Raw genomic sequence first — 22,665 nt, 5'->3', positions numbered from 1 at the left:
CTGTGGCAGAAGCTGTTAGAGAATTCCAGCATAAAATCTGGCATCACAGGAGTCAGTTGCAAAACTCTCACTATCTGCAGTAAAACCAGGACTGAAAACATATGTTTCTGCTTTATAGCCCTTTGCTCAGACAACTCAAACCTGGTATTTCATAAGTTTTCTTATTTCTACTCCTTGGTTTTTTGCACCAAACACATTTTTCCTGTAACTTCTGTTTATGAACTGATACTTTTATAATATAATTAGGATACAACTATATGTAATTCTATTAATCTCTGTCCAAGTGTTCACTAGTTAAAGTATGAAATGTTTCACAAGGATATATCCAAAATTCACATAGCAAGGTTTTTTCACTATATGTCCTGCTTTGAAATACTATTTCAATGCTTCTTGTTCTTTATCCTGCATTTCTACTGGTGCATTTAATAAGATTTGGCTTTCAGATTTAAGTTTCTTCTTCAAAATAAGGAGGATCAGTGCACTTGGGATATAGGACACTCCACGTAATATTGCTGGCAGGCCAAGATAGAGCCACCTGAAATAAAGGATGAGCTTCATTAAACATATGCATTCATGAAAAAATAACAGAACTATTCAGCATACATTGTTTTGCAACAATTGCCCAGCCACTCTAAAGCTTGTGCCCTGATACTTCTGGATCTCGCAGAAGGTGAATCAATATGAGAACAGAGAATACATCAGTGTCAGTGAAATGACTATTTACATCACCCAACTTCAGGCAACTAATTTAGCCAGCAACATTAGCCACCCAGTACCCTTATGGCTTTCTCCACAGGGAAAAGAGAGAGCCCTGAAAAGGGCAGCTCAGACCACCTGAGTAAAACTTCTGGGTATTCATGAGCTAGCATTCTTCTTCCAAATCAACCTTAACACAATATTAAAAGGAATCATTCTGAGGCCACTAGTTCAACAAGGCTTTTCTTCAAAATTCCCACAGTGCTCCTTGAAGGACTACAGAAGCATGAAGCGTAGTATCCTGGGCCAATTTCCAGTTTGGGTAACCAAATCTTCTTTATAAATTTCTCCTCTATTTTGATTCAGGTGCTATTTCAACCATTTTCTGTTCAAAGATATTGCATAGACAGCCATTAGACATTTTTCTCACAAGGGCTTACTGCTTTTAATTTTTTTATCAGAATTCAGTGTTTTAAGGTCTGTTCTCAGGAAAGGCCATTAGTGAATGTAACCAGAACATTTCTGTTCAAAGGGTGTTCCAGCATCTGTGGCAAAGGTTGCACTTGACAAATAAAGCCAATGCCAAAGAAAAGTGTTGCGTCGAATCTCTAATACAGGAGCAGTTTGTCTACTAGGAAAAGAAAAAGAGTGTAAAATTATATCTCTATGCTTGTAATGATACAGTAAGAAGGATAAATTAAAATAAAGTAGAAAATATACCTGTATGTGACAATGTCGTACATTCTACATGCTCCTTCTCCACCACAAGTCATAGTACCCCACTTCAAGCAAGTGGTATCTATCAAAGCTCCAAAATAAATGGGAGATGGAATTCCAGCTAAAAAGAATATTAGCAGCATTTTTGTGAATACCATATTTCTTCTGATTAGCAGATACACTACAGAACCTGTGTTGTTTCTCACCTACTCCATCTGTCCTGTCCTCTTGCAGTGTGAACCATGCTCTCTGTATTTCTTATGCTCTCTCTTCTTCCTTATCCACCTACCCTCAACCAAAGATTTTCTTTCCTGTTGCCTGTTTAACAATATATACATGCTACAATATGGACTGTGATTCCTATTCAAAACTCAACATTTTCTCTCATCAGTGAGAGTGAACGTTGTGTTCGACAAACATACAAGAGCGAAGGAATGTAAAATGGCTTTCAGATAAGCAGCAGCTGTAGTCAGCCTATTACCCAGCATAAATAAATGCAAACTGAAAGCTGTTCTAATTTGCCATGCTGCCTAGATCTGTAAAAAAAACCCAAAATTCTTCCTGCTCAAAGGCACTCCATAGGAGTAGACTCCTGTGCCATGCCCATAGCCCTGATGTGATCTTTATCTAACTCTAGATCAGACCTAACTGTGCTTCTGAAGTGCGTTAGAGCTTTTCTTACCAAATACTCTTGAAGCTAGTCCATGGATACCCACTCCAAATGACTTTTCTTCAGGCTTTAGAGACCTGTATGATAATCACATTGTACACCAATCAGTAGAGGTGACATTAATAAGAAATGTTTACCTCTGTTTTTTTTTAACCAAACTCTTCATCACATTAGGCCAAAACCATTCTAATTAGAGCATTGGTTGAAAGAGTTTGTTATCCTCATTAGGTGACATTTACTGAAGTTCCTTAACTAGGACTGCCAAATCACAAAAGGAAAAGCTATCATCCACTCGGACTGAAGCCAGCGCAAAGTGCAAGATAGTTGTGCCTTAATCAACAGCATGTTGATGTGATCAGTAAACACATGGGTAACACACACCTCTCAATATCTCAGTGCACTGACTCTGGTCCTACATTAATTCAGGATATAGCCGATAGCCAGAAGCAACAACAGGTTATATAGCTGACATGACACTAATGAAGCCTTAACACAGCACAGTAATAACATAAGATCTTTCTATTGTTCCTCCCTCCATACAGAAACTAACACACTTTTGATTCTTGGGGTGTTTGACCTCAGAATAAAAAGTCCAGTAGGTTTCTTAAGTCAAGGACATTTTACTGTACCTTATTAAGACCATGTACCCAGGCATGGCTGCTAAGGAAAAAATGAAGCTGCAGACTAATGACAATATCAAAAAATAATGAAGCATCTTATCACAGTTTTCTTCTCCATCACACTGGCCCAGAATTGCAGAGACATTTTGAGATGAAAATGCTGAGGCGGCAACACAGGTGCAGTTTTCAAATACCTGTCAAAAGAGTATTTTAATCACACAGACTTGTCAAAACTCACACACTGAATGTGAAACTCAGACAGTTGGCACCTAGCTCACTCTCTCCTGCACTTGAGTATGTTACACATGTGCAGCACTGCACTGCAGCCGCTCCCAGTCTGCCAGGCACAGGTCCAACCATCATCTGTATTTAGTGCATGGGGTTAGAGAGCGGGAGGGAGCTATGGTCCTCTTATGCATCTGGGACTATGCTTCCTCAAAGAATCCACAATCAACAGAGCCCTCCCTCATATTTCCCAGCACAGCCTGGTCCTTCCAGTGCCAATAGATCTGACCCTCTTTTTCATGACCTAGCGAGTGGTCTTTCATATGCCAGAAGAAACCAGAGATGTTTGACTGAGGCTGGGTTACAATATTCTCACTCAAACACTTGCTTCTACTGAAATCATTGAGACTATTGCCAGAATAAGGATTCTCAAATGTCAGCCAAGGTGAGCAAGGGCATCAGTGTCTGGCCCTTGCTATCATCTAATACTTCTTTAAAATATTTGTGAAGTACAAAGGCTTTCTAAAACCTGTATGATTTGGGGTTTTATTGAACTCATTATTTTTGATTGTTTTCAATCTAATTAGAATTTACTATTTTTTAATGGAAAATATATTATTAATTAAGATAATAAAAGTTCTATAATATCTGGTTACTTTTTTAAATCTACAGAGTAAAAGAGATTATTTAAAGTCCATGCCATAGAACTTCATTTTGGCTGAAATGTTCTTGGGCACTCAGGTTTCCAACTGGCAATACCTTAAGAATAATTTCTTACTCCATTTTAAGCATTTAAGATTCCTTCAATTATTAGAGGAAATGGAGGCTTCTTCATTATATTCTTTAATTTAAACTTAAACTATTTTTTATATTCCGTTTGGAATTTCTATTGCCACTCAATGAATTTGTCCAACTCTATTTATCACCTTATATATCCAACTAAATGTACATGTATGGATATTTCCCACCCTATATTGATACAGATATTTCTCACCTACTATATTTCATAGTTACAGCACAATAAAATGTAAGCTTTACCACACTTTTTCCAGTTCCTCTTGAGGCTTTACACCCAGCAAGACAAGGTGACACATAAGTGATTCCATTGTTCCCACAAACAGGGTCCCATATTTTAAGTGGGCAGTCACAATCCCTGTTGCAGCCAGCAAGTAGAGTATTTTCTGCATATGAAACTTGCTCTATTCTGAAATACATTTAGAAGATGAATAAATATTTCAGTAATGAAATACCTACAGTAACCCTTTGCAATGCATAGGATTCTATTCTAGCTCAAGTGTTGATCCAGGGCACAATCCTACATGCTCCTAACCTGGAGTCATGCCTTTCTATCTTTCTATAGGATGATATGTTACGTTATATTATATTAATATTATCAATTCATAGGTAAGTACGCATACCCTACAGCATCTTTCTCATCTATGGCATGTACGTTTTTGATTGTCTACAAACATTACATATATACCTACATGTGCATTTTACAGACACACAACCCTTCCCAATGATTAATGGCAGGCTTCAAATCAAGAAACTGCAGATAAAATATCCTCTGATAACTCAATAGCAAACAAAGTCCACTAAACCAGCATAAGATAAAGAAAGGATTTTGTCCCTCTGTAATTCTGAAATTGCACTCATGTACGCCTAATTTGATCAACAACTTTTTATTTCTACCTGCAGTTACATGATTTGAATGTATAATTATATTAGTAAAAGAATTAATATGGACATGCAATTGCATGAGTCTTGATGTGGATGTCTTTTTTAATACACTTTATTGTTTAAAACAGGGATAACAGAAGATAGACCTACTGTCTCATGCAAGTAAAAAGCTTTGAGAGTTTAGATTATGAAAAAAAAAGTTGCAAAGCTATGGAGTCCCTGGCTGATTTTTTACAAGAAAAATCATTCCAGTGTCTTAACACTTAAGTCCTCTTGTGTCTTTAAGAACATACCCTTCATAGGAAACTGTTAGGCCAGCAACTGGTGAAGTATCACAGACAGTCCAATAGGCAGCAAAGTAGAGAAGGTATTCCAGTAAAGATACCCAAAATGCTATGTTCGCAGCCTGATAGATATTTATCTTGAATTTCTTCATGAACAAGCCTCCAAAAAAATACCCAACGCATATAACTGGTAAGTTGTAAACACCTATTTAAACAAGTGAAACTTCCATGTTAAAATAAAGGAGACCATCAAAGCTACTCATAAGGGAAGACTGTGTTTGGCAAAGGTTCATATAGTGCCTGTGACTGAATAATTTATCTATGGTCAGAAATGGGTTTCTACTAGTTTCCTTGCACACCCAAAACATCTGCCAAAGTCAACAGCAGTTGGGAACTGCTTGGAGAGCGAGCTAGAAGGTACGACTGAAATGATTCATTGGAAAATTGCAATCTAGAGCTGCAATCTAGTTCTAACACACACAAACATACCAAAAAAAAAAAAAAAAAGAAAAAAAAGAGCAGGGTTTCAATACAGCCTCCCTATCTGAGAGAGAAACTCAACAGGAAGATAAGCTAGTGGACCATATCTTGGTGCACACTGAGCATCACAGAAAGGAGGAACAGACTTTCAGTTTTGATATGGGATTACTGAACATGCTCTCACACTTCTTTGCTGTTTGATATTTTAATGAAGCAAAGACTGACTGAAAGACATTTAGGAAGTAGTTTTACAAAAACATCATATGGCTTGGTTGGCTTTGCTCAAGGCAACGTTGGTTCTCTAACAATACTTCAGCGTAGGTAGGCATGGAGAATGTGAGGAAAAGGGAAGGCTGTTAAACCTGAATTTGGATCCTCTCAACATACTCTATATTTCAATACAGAAAACAATCTGCCTGAAAAACCTAGCAGTGCAATATCAGCGTAACCCAGATAAGATGTATGATAGTTACATGCCTTTGGATGCACAGCTTCAAAACACTGGTAACAGAGGGCAATAGTAATACTCATAAGGTCTGGGACATTCTGTATGGCAGGTTTTAAAGAAAATTGTGCAGATACTGTGAAAGATGAGCACTGAGTTAAGGAACAGAAGTATAGCTAGATGTATTTTTAGATGATTCTTCTATAACGAGTAAATAAATTCTAGTCTAATTAAGTCACTGCAGTTAAACAAGGGAACGCTGAAAATTTAAGACATGTAGAAGCATAGAAAGGCTCCTACAGTTTCAGGATATTTGCTTTGTGCTACAACTACTTGCCATTACCATTTCACAATACATGAAGACCTTGTCCTCACTCATAAAAAAAGCTTACAAATGAGAGACAAAAAAAGACAGCTCTTTGGTCAGTGCTTTCTTTCCATGGAGTTCTGCATATGAAAGAGGATCTGAGGCTTTCAGAAGGCCCAAGACCAAGACCCAAGGAGTGGGATGATGGAAAACGTTGAAGATCACTGGCAATTTTAGCTGTGCATAGGATCAATGCATCTACATCTTAAGATCGCTAGTGATGTCATTTTCATGAACATTAAATCTACCCTCTGCTTGGTAGTATACTATTTAATCAAGATAATATAAACACTGGGGCCATGCTCTCTTGATGTGAATTAACTTAACCTTTTTGAGATCAGTGGTGCAAGTTTCATATCAGCTGAACTTTCTAGGCCAATTCAAAAGATGAGAAGTAGATTATAAAATTCTGCACAGAAAATTAGGAGATGCTTAGCAGAAAATGCATGATTATTTAGAAATGCTTTGTAGTGTGGAATCTCTCATTTGTAGAAGCATTTGACCTTCGTATGTATATGTATACATGTACACATGAACATATATATATATGTATAAATATAGAGAATTTGCATGGAGACATCATTACTTGGTAGAACAGAGCAAAGCAAAATGCAGACATACCAATTAAAAAGATGGCATCTGATGCAGATTTTCCAAACTGTTGTTCCAGATATTTGGGCATGAAGGATATCATGCCATTGAAGGCACTGAACTGTAAGACAGTTATGCATATAAATAACATATAAACTGGGTTATGAAACAGATCCTTGAGGAAGGGGATGAAATCTGGAATGAAACAATGTAATAAGTTAGTGTGATGCTTTATGAAATGAATCACCCCTCACTCAGTGTGGCTGAGGCGGGAAGAGGGGAACAGAAATGACTCAACTGGATCAGGCTAATTCTTGTGCTTTGCCAGACACCATAGGCCAAAGATTACTTGCTCAGCCCAGGCTAGCCCAATTGTCTCCTCTACACAATGATAACCTCACACACACACACGCACACCAATGCATGCTGCTGCTTATAAAAAAAAAATCACAATAATAACCTTATAGTAAAAGTTCCTTGAAACTTCTTAGCTGTACAATGACTGAACTTCGCACCTACAGATTTGCAGCAGCAGCTACTCCCCCACCATTCCTACTCCTTTTTCTGTCATCCTATGCCCTCAGAACATTCACCAAAACCCCTTTCCTATACCTGGCATGCAAAGGAAGTACAAGGGGGAAGGGGTGCAAATGCAGTATATAGCTGCAACAACCTGCCCCCAGAGACCTGATCACTCATTTTGGTTATTGCTACTGTCAGTGATGGTGCAGAAGAGGCCTGAGGAGGGACATGACTGCAGTTATTACCACCATACTCTCAAAGTCTGGATCCACGAGTCTTCAGCTAAGTAAGCATCTGAGAAACTAATTTACAGAGGTCTTTTCTCTGTGTAATGCCTATTAAGTCAGGATCTGAACCATTAAAAAACCCACAATTCCTCTTTGTCCAATGTTCTCTATTAATTAATGTGCTGGGCTGTTGTCAGGAAACTCTGCAGAAAAACACAAGCATCTGTAAAACAATGACCATGCTTTGTTGAAAATGGGCACCACTCAGGACAGATATATATCTTTCAGAGGTAGGCAAGTATCTTACTAGAAGAGGATCTGTATGCAAGTCTTGCAAAAATAAGTCAAATATCCAAAACGCTATAAATAGCCTGTATTGTTTATATACACCATGCAGTTTACAATCAGAGCTTTCTGAGGAAGAGATTAATTTCAACTATAAATACTACAATTTTCAACTTGAAATCCTTGGTGATTAAAAAGCTGTCTGAACACGTCCTGGGCAACTGGCTGTAAGTTGCCCTGCTTGAGCAGGGAGTTGGACCAGGTGACCTCCAGAGGTCCCTTCCAACCTCAACCATTCTGTGAAATGAAAAGATTCTTAATTCAGGTTATTCAGGGACAGTGGACATTCACACCAATGCAGGGAGGGAATGATAATGAAAACACAAGCTCTGAAGGGACTCTGGAGTACTAGGACCCGGAGTCTGAGCTAGGAACCTTTCCTCACCAGAGCAGTACTTTATTCATGGATTCATTTAAGGCTACATGACAGCAGGTAAAGGTGTTATGTTTATCAAAACGAAGTTGCAAAATCAGCCAAGATCTGAGTACTCACTCTGAGTATGGTGAATTTGCAGGACTCAGCTTGAAACACCATGGAGAGATAACTGCACTTGGCACTTACTTTCTGAAAATGAAGAACCTGTCAAGGGGCCCTGAGCTGGGTTTGCAGAATCATGAGACTACTCTGAAGATTGTAGCCTTTAACATATTTTATTCACTTACGTTTCCAACTAGCACAAAAAATGGAAGGAAAAAAACCATCTTCCTACAGATACATAGATCTGAAAGACCACAGTTGTGAAAGCTGCCAATGGTAACATGAATAAACGTAAGTCAAATAGATCCTTGTTCAACAGCCATTAAATGTTTATGAGACACTTAAGCACCTGTCAATTCCCTTTTATGGCTTTAAGTTGGACTCAAGAAATGCACAAGACTTGTGCTGGTTTTCTGCTTTTCTGCACAGTGCATGTGGGGTACAAGCAACTAATATCTGCAACTTGTCCACAGCTCACCGAGTTGTAATATTCTTAACCAGATTTCAATGCATTAATCCTCTACCAGGAAGAAAAGATCCAGATCTACATACACGTGAAATATAGGAAGGGAAAAGGAGTGAATCCAGATCTTGGATCTATGAAATTAGCTTTCTTCCTCTGCAAGGAGGCATTCTAAATCCCTGTGCAAATCCTTTGTACTACAGAGAGATGAAAAACAGAGTATGCATTTCATACCTTTGACCAATCTTTACTTACAAAAATACACAGACATAGTTCACATCTTAAGGACTAAATTAAGAAGGAAATAAAATATAATATAACTTGCCTTTAGCAATTTCATACATGGTCTGTTTGGCTTCATTTTTATAATTTTCTTGCAATGGTGCTACACTTTTTTCACTCATCTCCTCAGGTTCATTGATTTCTCCTTCTTTCACCAGTGACTTGGGCAAAAACCAAAAAGGTATTCCCGCAAGAAGATTCAGTGATGCACAAATCAAAATGCCCAGCCACCATGCTCCAACCCAGCGGGCATCAGTAACTGTTATAGTTATGTCCTCTATAAAAAAAACAAACAACCAAAACACACACACCCCCGCCCCGCATCTTATATTAGTTTAGAAATATCCTTTGCTGTCATTGTGTGTTTTCCTATTCATCTCTGACGTGATATATTAAAAGCATTTTAAAGATTCTTAAAATGGGGCTAATGAAAGAGAATAGTCTCCAATCTTTTTTAATGTTGCTGATTTTCTGGCAAATTTCAGTGTTTTGTATTAAATTAATTCTAGTCCTTTCCTATGTCAAGCCAGATGACACAATTTTTCATCAAATAATTTATATGCAGATTCATTTGCATATGTGTGAATTCAGGCCTTTTGTTGACTACTATGCACAAATTTTCCATTCTAAAAGAAACACCAGCAAACTCAGATAAAATTAAGACATCTCATATAAGCAAAGAAATATCTTTTAGTGCTGATAAATATACCATCTTGCCTACCGATTTACAGGTAAGATTCTATATATTCATCCATTACCTGCATCTCCTGATCCCAGATCAACAAACAGTTCTGCACAGAATGATGCCAACAAGAAACCAAGGAAGGGGCCTATTACAGTTGCTGTATGTAGACATCCTGAAGTATGAAAAGGAGAAAATATACTAAATTAGAACCCAGACATATTTATTTTCTTGGAATTGCTATCTATGGTTAGAACAGCTCTATTGAATAGACGTTTCTGCCTAAAAATGGCCTCATGTTAACAAGTTCATCTGTAGGTAAACTACAAGTTCTACAGTATTATTACTTTGATAAGGCAATAATGTCTGTCTTCTCTCTCCCTTTATTGGACTGAAGGGAGTCATAATAATCCTCTCTTTTGCTTTTGATAATGTGTGTGTTTGTCTGGGGGAGGGGAATTATCACAACAGGGTAGATTTACCCAGGTAGAAAGGTGAATTCTCTGCTTTGGCAAAATCCTCCAAATACGAAATGCCTAAAGGCATGATGGGAGTTTCACCCATTCCTCGTACTATGTTTCCAACCATCACAAATATCCACAGCAAGGACCCAGGCTCTTTTTCACACTCTGTGAACAAAACAAGAAGCCAGAATTAATGTTTTAATTCTAACTATTAATTGAATTCTAGAGACAAAGACAAAGAATTGACTAACAGCTTAAACTTTGGTGAGTACGTCTGTCCTGTAAAACTGGGAAATAAGTAGTTGAGATACTTGGAAGGCTCCAGAACTGGAAGAACCTGTTGCACTTGCTGGAGTAGTGTTTAAATCTCTTCCTCTCCATGTCATACATTGTCCAACCACCTGGCAGTCCAACCACTGCATAACCTTGGCCCTTCCCTTTACTCATTTCCCTCACCAAAAATGCCATTTTCATGTCAGTGAAGAGAAGACAGCGTCTGAACATCAGTGTTGAAGGGATGAAAAATCATGCCTGACTAATCTGATCACCTTCTACAACAAAGTAATACTTTCTGTCAACATGGGGAGGACAGTGGGTGTTTTTTACCTGGACTTCAGCAAAGCATTTGCCACTGTTTCCCATAGCCTCCTCCTAGACAAACTGGCAAGATACAGGCTGAATGGACAGTCTGTGAGATGGGTGGGAAATTGGCTCCAAGGCCACACTCAGAGGATGGTGATCAATGGCTTCTACTCAGGCTGGCAGCCTGCTACCAGTGGGGTCCCCCAGGGGAAGTGGGATCTATGTTTTTGCTCTATTTCTCATGCTTTTATTTCTTGTGTGGTACAATGAAAAAGCATCCTGATGCCTTTTACCCATTGTCCAAATACATTTCCCACCTCCTCAAGGTATCATAGTATTTCAAGTCAAAAAGAGGAACATTTGTGAGAACAACCTGGTGTTATATTTCCCCAAAGTGAACTGGCAGAGAGGTTAACCCAGCTGTTTCGATACTGCGAAAACTGCATGAAAAAAAGCTACAGCTCTGGAGTCACAGACTAAAGAAACAAGAAGTCTAGGAAATTTCCTGACCTCTAGTTTTTATGTCTGCAAAAAGTACTGATCAAAAGCAGGACCCTGAAATAATTGCTAATAAAAATAAAATCCTATTTACTTAAACACTGTAAAAACTGAGGAAAAAGTATTAGTAGACATAGGAAGAGTCATACCTATTGATGGTTCCTCTGTAGGTAAAGAGAACAAGCTTTGATTAACAAGGCACAGAGGCATGACTGAAAAATTCTCCCGTTGTGAAATACTGCTTTCAATATGATACCTGTTTGAATCAAAGGAAAGCATCTATACATTAAGAAGAAATACATCAGAACCGCCTCACAAATCTGTACTTCAGTAATGAAGCTACCTATAAGAAGAGCGTGTATCTATAGGAAGAAGGTAACCCACATCAAAAGTTAGCTGAACCTCAGAAACAAATCAGACTAGGAACTGTAGCAGGGAATCAACTCAGTGTTTTATCCAGACTGTTATCTAGCCTCTAACATAATCTTGTAAAAGATGCTTCAGGAGGAGTTGATGAAACACCCGAATGAAATCCCTTGTACCATCTTCTCTCTCCTACTCTTTTTACATTCTAATCCAATTTACAACTTAAGCTGAGAGTGCTACCAAGGCTGTCAGAGCCATACCACATTGGACATAACAGGATTAGAGGATCTTCTTTTCTCAAAAGAAATCTCACTGATTAAAATAGAGACAAGCCAAGCAAAAAATAGCAAAAAACTGTTTAAAGAATCATTATAGTCTGTAAAGGCCTTGCCAATACAATGATCAGGTATGAGCTGTCATCCAGGCTCCAGACCAAAGACATCTGTAAAAATCATTTTGTATTGCCCATCCAAGCAGATAAGAGCTAGGAGTGTAATGTGACAGTATCACAGGCCACTCTTTCTTCAGAGTCCACACAAGAAGGTAGCACAAGGATGAAGGCAAAGGCAAGGGAAGGTGTCCGGCACAGGAGTGACTCTCCTCAGGAAGTGATGACTGACTTCTGAAGCCATCTCAGAAGCAAAACAAAACAAGCTACTCTACAATTATCACTTCGTACTCATGCTCAGCAGTGTCTCTCTCAATAAGCAATAGTATTTCAGGGGAAGAAGTTATAGATTAAGGCAAGTAAGGATCACAGAAGCTGTTGTGAGCTAAGCAAAATACTCACCTTCCAAACAGGAAATGAGGAAGTGATATCAAAAGACATCCAAATGACAGAATTGTGCAGCCCAAAGCAATTATTCTGGGTCTGTGAAGCTTTGCTCCAAAGTAACTCACAAATGCTATCAGCAGCAAGTTGCCTGCAAAAAGAACCTGGTTCATATTTACAGACCAAGGCATACTTCTATCTTTTGAAGTGTAACACAGGTTTGAGTATACCTTGTTACTTCAACATCTGTTACTTCTCTTGTCTTGTAAAAACTGTAACTAGACAGGGAACTGCCTAAATGATGCACTAATTCCCTGCTATCTGTTATCTTTTTCTAGAAGAGTTACACCATATGGACAGAACATGAGAACAGGGCAGAATGGAAAAGAGAACATGGTGAGAGAGATTTTTGACTGCACCTATGTGGAGAAGAAATTTTTACTTTACACAGAGACCAGGCCCAGGGGCAGCAGAATAATAGCTGTTTTAGGAAGTTATTCTCCTAGGATACCCTGTTTTGCAATGTGTGGGAAAATACAGAAGTATATATCCAAGTAGTTTTGTACTGAAAATAATAAACACAAGATGACCTAAAGAGAAAAAAGGAATAATGAATTAATATTAATTTCAGTAATAGTTTGGGAGGAATAAAAAAATACAGATTTTTGTACCTAGTACCATTTAGAAATACATATGTGCTAAAAATCTTCATTCCCTTCTCCACTTTCACTTCAGAATCAGTGATTTTCTCTACTCTTCATTTATTGCTATGCAACTAAGAAAAGAATCAAGCTTCATGTTATGAATCAGGCCCCATAAAAATAGCAATTTAGTAATTGTACACCTACTAATTTTGTGATCTTTTTGTCAAAAGAACAAAACCATGTCTCTGAGTGATAAGCATCATGCTCTGAAAGAAGATAACATCTTTTTTTATGCATGATTGCTAGACAGACTGTGTTGAACCAGTGGCCTGAATGACACTTAAAGATGTACACTTACATGGTCCTAATATGTTACTTATGTCTGCTACATACACTGACTCTTAATCATTTCAAATATTACTATGATTATTCACAGTTATTTTACATCCTTGGAGATAAGAATGCTACAACTTGTTATAGAAAAGTGCATATGAGAGGATAATTTGTTTAAAATATTATGCCTTTTACATACCACTTCATTAATTTTATCCACTTCATATTTCTTAAAGTCTCCCCCTTATCAAAGGCAAGAATATATTCTGGGTATTCCTTCTCTATCATAACTTTGAGGTACCCCATCAGACTGCTTTGCAGGCAGCAGCTCAGTGTTGCCAACAGTTTCTTCTTCTTGCACATGCAGGTACAGGAGACCAGGAAGGGGGGGAGAAGGAGCCTTGCCCTCTCTCCCCACCAGTGTGTATCAGCCTGTGCAGACCATTTCCTCAGATAAGTCAGGGGTAACAAAGATCCACATTGTGACTTTAAGGGTATAAAAGACATCCGCTGAGGATCTCTATTGAGATGGGTTTGAAGCTATCAAGCTTTTTGTTTGGCTTTTTTTGACAATGACAAGACATAAGCTTGTCACTGGGCAATAAAAGTCACCAATAGGTAAGGTAAGGGTCACTATAAAAGTAGAACTGGAAACTTTCTTTGCAGTTGTACAGGTACGAAATCTCGAAATACTATTGAGTTTGAGTAAGGGGACAATCCACTTCAACCAACTTTGAGGTCACTGATTAAAAGAAATGTAAAATGCTAAATATGACCTTAAATTCTAACAAAGTTTATAAAATCTTTCTGTTTTGTTCAGAGAGATTCAATACAAAGCTCATAAACTAGTTCTATTTTATTAGTTGTTCTGTCATATCTTACGATAGTGCAGCGATTAGCTGAACCAGCTTTTAAACCTAAACTTCCTTATTTAAGTTGTCCTGTTAGTTTCCAAGACACTAAATGTGTAAGTACCAATGGAAATGGTAGGATAGAGTTGGTCACTATTGTCAACATACAGTAATCGACAGATTGCTATGGACATGAGAGTTGCTAATACATGCTCAGCCAACATATTATACTTTCAAAGAATAAGAAATATTAAAATGAGCAATTACCAATTTCAAAGCTTCCACTAATGATCCCCACTAAAGAAGCTGGAATATTAAATTGTTTCTCTATCTGTGTGTACATGCTGTTCATGTAAGCACCAGACATCGTTTTACCAACAAATGCAAGTGATAGTGCCAGCAGAAATACCTAGGAAGGAAAGAGGAGAATGCATAAAGGATTCAAAATTACATATTTAGGAATATTCCATGGTTATTTTCCTCACCAAAAATGTGTTTCCAGGTAAAACAAGTGAACAGTTCTGTTCCACTGATGCGTGTTTAACTCCCATCACCTATCCTTGCCCACAGAGTTATGGCTTCACTAAACCACCCCACCCCCCACCCACCCCCAAAAAAGAAAGATTTTTATGCTTCACCTGTTCCCATTGACCAAGCCTGTCTTCAGAAACCTTTAGCCCCATTTCCCTAGCCAAGCCAGGCGCAGCGCAGCCTCTCCCACCGTGTGTCTGCTGCAAGATTGCCATCTGCAGGACTGAATAACGTCTGCAGCCAGACCAGGGTGCAAAGACCATCGCACCCTTTGCTCATCTGAGTGACAAATTAGTTGCAGAACTAAGATGGTTTCCTTTGATCGAATTACTTGGTTGAGTATCTGCTCTCCCATCTCAGGAGAGGTCACGACCCCAGAAAAAGTCATTTCAAACAGAAGGAGTAAATAGTGTGTCCTTTTTACAAGAATCTAGTGGCAATTGACAGTAAGAAAATAAATATGAATATATGCAGTAGTATTCAAATTATGCTAAAAAGCATAAGTAAGGTATTTGGGCTTTGAATTACTATTAAAAACAAGCTATTTTACAACCTTTTATAGCGCTTCTTGACAACTTGAATAGTCTAGGGTACATCAACAGGCAATTTTTACTGCCGTGTCACAATTGGTAAGACTCATTTCACAGGTTTAAGAAGAAATGGTAAACGTGTCAGACTAGGGGGATTACACAAATTCAGAGGTGAAGCTTCAAAGGCGCAATCAACCATACCTCCAACACATCACAGAGTGCAAAGTTCGGCGACATAAAAAGCAACACATGATTGCTTACAAATTTGCTTGACCTCAGCTAAGGCATTAAGGATAAGGAAAGAAACGGAGCTTATCCATTCATTTAGTCTAGACTGTAGCTTCTACTAAACCACTATAAGTGCAAGCAATTACAGTTGTGCATTCATACAAAATTGCTCAAATATTTCTGTACCTTCAGCTTGGAAATGCAGCAGAATTTGTCCCCTGCACATGGCTTCTCAGCTTCTTTCATGTTGCCTTTTTTAATTGATCCCAATGTCTGTTTCTGAGTCTGTCCAATGATCCCATTACAGTGTTGAAAAAAAGGAAAGAAAAAGAAACATTTTTGTCCCATGTTTGCAAAAAATCAGATGCCTTCTAAGATATTTGATATTTGAGCATCTTCCTTAAATAATTGCAAACAGATTCCAACAAAACTGGATTCTAACAAAAGCTACAAGCCTATACGCTTTATTCTAATCACAAAAATTTGACATGTGAATGTCAACAATGTAACAGCTAGCTATTTCTTATCAGATACTGAATGCTCTCAGCAGCATACAACCTATAAGCAAAGAACAGAGAAAAGAGACGTTCTGAGGGCAAGCTAGTTTGTCTGTAATACAGCTTTACAGTCCTCTTCACAAGCATGTGGTACTAACCACTGTGGGAGACAGGACGATGAAGTCCTATACATCTGACTGATGTCTCCATGGTCTTTATTTACTATGCCTGTCCTTGCTAGCCATAAAAACACATTTAGTTCTGTTCTGCATGTTCTGTTGAGCCCTCCCTTCTTCCACTGGCATCAGTGTAAATTTGTTAATTTTAATAGAAACTGTGTTGGAGACCAATCTCTTGGCATTAAAATTAGGAGAAAAAAATAAAACCAAAACCGCCATACAACTTAAGTTCTAAATGGAAACAAACCAGACTCCATTCTGCTTCCCCTCCCAAGATTTGCAAAAACATCCCTCTCTATTTGTCTGCCTATTTTTAGTCATCTCCATCTCAACTTGATGGTTAGAGCTTCTGGTAGTGCTAAACCACCTGTTTTCTTACACATCTTATATATTTCCCAAAAATGTGTTCAAAGAAAGAGCAATATATTCCAGGGACTTGGAATATACTTACCTGTAAAAGCTCCTACATATCTGAGGGTTAGCACAGAGTTAAACAGGGAGAACACCAGTTTAAAGAAGATTTATCTCTAAGGACTGCCACAAAGGCTTCATTAAATCAAGTTATTAAATACAGTTCCCTCTGTCTGATGGGGTAAGCTGAAGAAAACCAGGGCAAGTCAAAGCCTTACCTTATAGTCGGGATGGATATAGGGTAATTTCCTCTTTTTTGTCTTGGATATACTTTCCGAGTGCAATCTTGCAGCACCTGCTCTTCTCTGTTTTCCACTTCATGGAGCCATGGCTGGGAAGGAAGCTGTCCTTGACAAGCCCACCAATAGGACTGAATTGCCTGTCACGTTCTTCAACCCAACACCCTCTCAGTCAACCTCTTCAAACACTAATTTCTACAACAATGTTAATCCTCTCAAATGTGTTTCTTAACTAACTTGATTCCTAGCAAATTCATGGGCATTAACTCCTTCTACAGCTACCTCCGCATTTTCAGTCTCTAAAAGTGTCATGCATTATTATAGCATTCCTGGAAATACTTACTTTACAATGAGGTGTAGGTGGTCAGCAACTCAGACAATTAACTATGATATATAAGTAGTTTGTGTTTCCACTTTGCTTAAGGACTCTTACACAAACTGTGTCCAATCACAGTACTACACTGTGCTTATACAGCTTTGTACTTTCTTTGCAATTTGGCATAAAATGTTATATCCCAGGGAGTTGTTTATGTCTTATCTTAATACTGCTTTATTCAGACTGTAGCCCACCAGTGATGCCAAAAGGTGAGTAACAGAACAAAGATTGCAGTCTCCTATGTCTGTCCTCTTCTACTCCTAGGAGCTGGCAATGGAATTCTGTCCCTTACTATACCAACCCCTGCACTGCACTAACATACACAAGGAACATCATCTGGCGAGTTACAGGTTTTCTCCTCTGGTGCTAAAAGAAACCAGCCAGCAACCTCTGCCCAAGTTTCTCTTGGGGCATCAGAAACATCACACTGCACCTCATACAATTACAGATGACAAAATGGCAATGTTTACCTTTACTTATTATTATGTTCCCTCAAAGCATAAATTATGGTAGAAAAAAATGCATTGCAATCCATTTTTTACTGGGAAGATTATTAATTGAATAAAAAAATAGACAGAATTATTATTTTCAGCTTTGTTCCTAAGGTTGCTTTCCGCATCTTTAAAATATTTTTGTGGTCACACTTGGTGAAATGGAACTGAAGCAAACACAGACTAACAGTCTAGATTATCAGAGAGATGTAGGTGCATAACTCACTCAGCTCAGGTGCATTTACACCACACTTTAAATCCAGGTTAGAACTCAGACTACCATTTCTGTACCTAAAGAGGAACCAATAGTGTTCTCACTCCCTTCTCCCATCTCCCTGCTCTCCATTGTACGTTCTTGTTGCTTACCTTGCTTCCACTTTTGGGCTCTCCAGACACGTCTTCAAACCTCTTTAATTCATTAAACAGGCAGAAATTTAATTCAGGAAAAAGATTGCTTTCCAGGCAGTGAGCTGATTTGGCCTGCAGAATGGTTCAACAAGTGTCAGACCGACATAAGCAAAAGAGCAGGAAAGTGGAGCCAAAACATGAGAAGAGAGGAGAAAGTGGGAGTGAAAGCAGAGTAGGAAAGGATAGAGAGTGAAACCTGCCCATCTGAGCACCAGTGATGTGTTATGTCACCTCAAATATTTGTGGAACTATGATCTCAAGCCCTAACCTAAGCTGCCCAGGCCAGCCCTGAACACAGCTGGCCTCATAGGATCAGCACAGCCATAAGGAAATTATCTCCTTCAGTGAACATCAATCAGTATCTCTTTAGCCAACAGCAAGAGGAAAGGCAGCTTATGCTACTAGGATAGTCACATTGTGACTGTTCTGTAACAAACCACTTGAGGAATTTGCGCAGGCCAGGTGAGACTATATATTTATGCAAAAGTTTGCCCTTGGGTTCTGACTGACCTACCAGCTATCATGTAAACACCTACACTTGAATCCTACTCAAAAGCCTGCAATGTCCACTGAAATTTCAGGGAAAAGGTCAATAAAATCCTTCCTTACAGGATCTTACTCCTTCCGCTTCTGCACTGAGTTGGGAACATATTTATGGCAGGCTAAGAAGTTAGTTAGCGGTAACACAACTGCCTCTTCCAGCCATCTCCGCTACTGGACTAAATTTCCACAGGCAACCAGACAGACAAGTAATCAGAAGACTTGTCTCTAGAAGACACCCACTTTACATGGTGCACAAAGAACTAAAGCACACAGCACGGACAGTTTTAGTAGAGGCTACAGCTACAAAGCAGTTGCATGAAGTACAGCGTCTGATGTATCATGGGCTGAACAAGGTTGCCGTAATAACAAAGCAAATACATCCTGTGTGGATCAAAGCAGGCTTATTCAGTGTAGCTGACAACAGCAGGCAGGCTAGCATTGAGAGACGTGAGTTTGGACCCATTTGTCCTACACAAACCTGCAAATACATTTTATAGTTTTAAACCACTTTTCACCTTAGCTAACCAATAAAAAGAAGAACAAAAGAACATAAATATCTGGATTTAAATGTCTACAAAGCAGTATTCTGCAAGTTGCCTTGCCTGAGTCCCAAGGGGACATCCTATTTTCAACATAAAATGCATCTTCTGTTTGGCTCAGCTTAGTCATATGGATAAACTGCTAAATCCTTGTTTTGTTTACAAACAGGATTAAAAATCACATGAGGTGATTTTTATAATTTTTTATAACTGCCAAACAGAGGGCAATTATAGTGTCAGAATTTTTAACTAATTTATTTTTCCCATTGCAAAAAGCATTTTGAAATCTTGTTTTACTAGCCACAGAGCAAACTGTTACTCAAATGCAATTACACTAATGTTAGACTGAGACAAAGGAAAATATTCTCATGGTGAAACAATTAGGTACTTACAGTTTTGAAAAGGTTTTCAGAAGGAATGACTGATATTGTACGCTTAAACTTTGGCTTTTATTCTAAATTGTTGAAAATTAACCCAAGTATACTTACTGCAGAATTTGTATTTTTGCCAAATGGTTTCAGCTGTGCATTTTAGAGTACTCACTCAGATGTGAAAGACACAGGCTGAGCTCTTTGTTAGAAAAAAATTAAGCCCATCTCTTTCTCTTCCCTGCCAAAAAAGGCCAAGAGCTACAGCTGTGTCAGATCCCTGAGCATGAAGTGCTGACACTCTTGCGCACCGAAGACATCCAGAGAGTGCTCACAAGCAAGAAAGGAACTTTAAGATTGCACATAACTGTAGATTTACAGGCTAGGCGGTGTCCTAGGAAAACGTAGCACAAGGTCAGGCTGGAAGACGGGAATGAATTTGTGTTTCTCGTGTCTTGAGAGGGCATTCAAGCCCTGAGTTAGTGAATGGAAAGCAGCACAGGCATAATAATTGGCCTCTTTGTGCTGTCTTGGAATTATTTGGAAGAAAGTGTAGCCCTTTCCAAGCTGGTATAAAGCAATTGGAGGCTCAGATGTAGGGCAGAACTGAGTCTGAACCAAAAGTGGAGAAAATTGCCTCCGCCACTGAAGCACAGAGGCATAATATCACTCTTTTGGCATCCTCAGCTGCTGATCTTCAGTGTTTCTTCTCAGTGTAACAGCCTTTCTGGATGTATTTTCGAAATATCCAAGTTTAACTACCTACTATATAACTGGTGTGCTGTTAATTCTAGAAGAGGACGAAGATCCTAATAATTAGACACTGCAACATTCACTAGGAGCACCATTTCCTCTGGGACTCTTGTTGAATGATGACGGTTCACCATGCAAAAGTGAAAGGTAAAAAAGCCACCCATAGTCACATAGCTGCTGTGGTTGTCCTACAGGCTGCATGCTGTTAGTTGCTGATTACTGGACATTACAAAATCAGATAGTAGTTTGACCAAGCGTAAATAGTTCTAGCTAATGTGGCAAGAAAAAATTATGTGACTTTGATCAAATCAGGTAGACATCACATCTAAGAATCAGTAGATACACCTTCAACCACTGGTGCTGAAACAGGTTTTATCTGTGACCTTAAGTCTCTTGTTGACACTTGTGTTTGTCTCCCTCACAGAAATAACTAATAATGCACATGAAAAGCCTAAACGCAAGGTCTAAAAAGTGTGGTGAGGGTAGGATTGGGATTAATGAATGCCTGGCTTTGAGCACAGCCTCCAGGGCAGTGTTTCTCAGCTTTCTGAGGGAGCATGCAGCCTTCCTGAAAAACCTTCCTGGACTACCACATACCCTGTGTGGTTATGCTGCTGAGAGGGGGAATTAACACACCAGCAAGATACTTGGCATTTTTGTTACACAGTATGTTTTTGTCTCACAAACTTAGAACTCCACCACTGTACTGAAAAACATTTTGTACACCCTCTGCTAATGCCTTATAGACCACTGGTGGCTGAGGGTCCTGGCCTGCTCAGTGCTGCACCAGAGCATGAGGTAAGGCATTTTCCCCTGTTATTTCCTATAATAAAAGTTCACAATTGTAAATTTCTGAGAGCATACCTTCTCAGTTCTCACACACTAGAAAATTTCTCAAGTAAAAATCTATTAACATGCTTCCAACATGTGAAAAGCCTTGTTCTCCCTCAGAAAATATGCATTTCATAAGAGCTATAGTGCTGCTTTCTGTTCTCACTTCATGATGGTCTCCAAATCACACCTGATGGCTGTCTGTACTGGGATTTTGCTTATACAGTTTAACTAGAAATAGAAATTCTGTTTCCACCTTTGATTTCCTTTAACTAATATCTGAGGTAAAGTCTTATTTCCCACTAAGATATTTTGAAGGTTTTCTTGCATTTTCTATTTTCTCCACTTACCCAGTGCCACTATTGAAAAATTAAAAAATCCTCTGACAAAATAAGAAGAAAATATAAAAACAGTGATCTGAGTTCTGCCACATACTGCTTTGTGTTCACAGAAGACTGTACAATGAAAAGCAATAGTGAACAGAGGTGGAAAATGGCTGAGTATAAAGCTGCCTTAAGTCCATGTGGCCATCCTTGCTTCCTTTAAAAATAAACAGTTAAAGGTGATGAGGAAAGAGGATACTGCCCACCAAAATGGCAGTTGTTCAACAGTGTATGTCAACAGCAAAGTAGTGTTCATTCAGGTGTAAACCTGTACCCATACCACATGCAACAGCCCTCCGTGTATGACTAAACGTTGTTCTATGTAGGCGAGAAGTCTCGGTGTCATTAGAGCATTACACTTGCTTTTGCATTGAAAGTATCTTAACTTCAGTATTCTGATTGTAATAGTTAGCTATGGAAATCTGACTACAAGCACCTAATCAAAAGACTTGGCTAGGAGAATGTTCAGGGAACTTGATACATGATATTTATCTTAATTGATTAAAAACTAGAAGTGTAGATCTCAGTTTAGTTGTTTTTTCACTCTGTGTTTAGCTATTACACGGATTTACCAGTCCTTTCTTCTTTCTCTCTCACCCCATCCATTTTTTTAATATTTCATGTCATAACTATTTGTAGACTATATTCTACATATATATTACATTTTAATCCATGCCTATTTAGGTGGAGGAGACACCATGATTGTGTCTACAGAGATCCTTATTTTCAAATCTCCTTATCCATCATAATTATTTAAAAGTGAGCTTCTGAGATGCACGCAAGTATTTTCAGTATCTACATGAAATAAGCAAACCAGTGAAATAAAACCATTGTCTGGGGGTTTAATTAATTATTAAATAAATAACCATTAAATAAACTTTGATGAGATAGAAAGTCATAGTAACATCACATACAGAACTGTGTAATTCTACAGTCTCAGTAGGATTATTTTGTTCAATAATAGTTTGTGCTCAGGGTGAATAAGGTTGAAGATTCAGACCCAGCAAAGTAATTACAAAAAATGGAAAGCAAAAATTCCATTCAAATAAACACCTCCTTATAGCAGGCACTTAA

At 38.4% G+C, this 22,665-nt stretch overlaps 1 protein-coding gene across 1 annotated transcript; it reads right to left on the bottom strand.

Annotated features, from left to right (window-relative positions):
* Window positions 1–208: 208 nt before the first annotated feature.
* Window positions 209–15,819, bottom strand: SLCO1A2 (solute carrier organic anion transporter family, member 1A2). The gene is made up of 14 exons (XM_010566102.1): window positions 15,760–15,819; window positions 14,552–14,693; window positions 12,475–12,607; window positions 11,468–11,574; window positions 10,257–10,403; window positions 9,851–9,949; window positions 9,136–9,369; window positions 6,806–6,970; window positions 4,902–5,097; window positions 3,967–4,132; window positions 2,713–2,897; window positions 2,096–2,160; window positions 1,417–1,534; window positions 209–535 (listed from the first exon to the last, which is right to left on the bottom strand). The coding sequence occupies exons 1-14, from the start codon at window positions 15,817–15,819 to the stop codon at window positions 376–378; spliced, it is 1,977 nt and encodes a 658-aa protein (XP_010564404.1). The 3' UTR covers window positions 209–375.
* Window positions 15,820–22,665: the final 6,846 nt, after the last annotated feature.

Source organism: Haliaeetus leucocephalus, unplaced genomic scaffold, assembly GCF_000737465.1.
Source record: "Haliaeetus leucocephalus isolate CR32 unplaced genomic scaffold, Haliaeetus_leucocephalus-4.0 Scaffold206, whole genome shotgun sequence".
Taxonomy (NCBI): domain Eukaryota; kingdom Metazoa; phylum Chordata; class Aves; order Accipitriformes; family Accipitridae; genus Haliaeetus; species Haliaeetus leucocephalus.
The sequence above is the reverse complement of the archived record's forward strand: the minus strand, read 5'-3'. Positions and strand labels throughout refer to the sequence as shown.

Coding starts and splice junctions, on each gene's coding strand:
- SLCO1A2 (XM_010566102.1), bottom strand. CDS start 15,819: ATGAAAGAAGCTGAGAAGCCATGTGCAGGGGACAAATTCTGCTGCATT. Junction 9,370..9,850: donor TCTGGGATCAGGAGATGCAG/GTAATGGATGAA, acceptor TTTTTTTTATAG/AGGACATAACTATAACAGTT. Junction 536..1,416: donor TACGACATTGTCACATACAG/GTATATTTTCTA, acceptor CCTTTATTTCAG/GTGGCTCTATCTTGGCCTGC.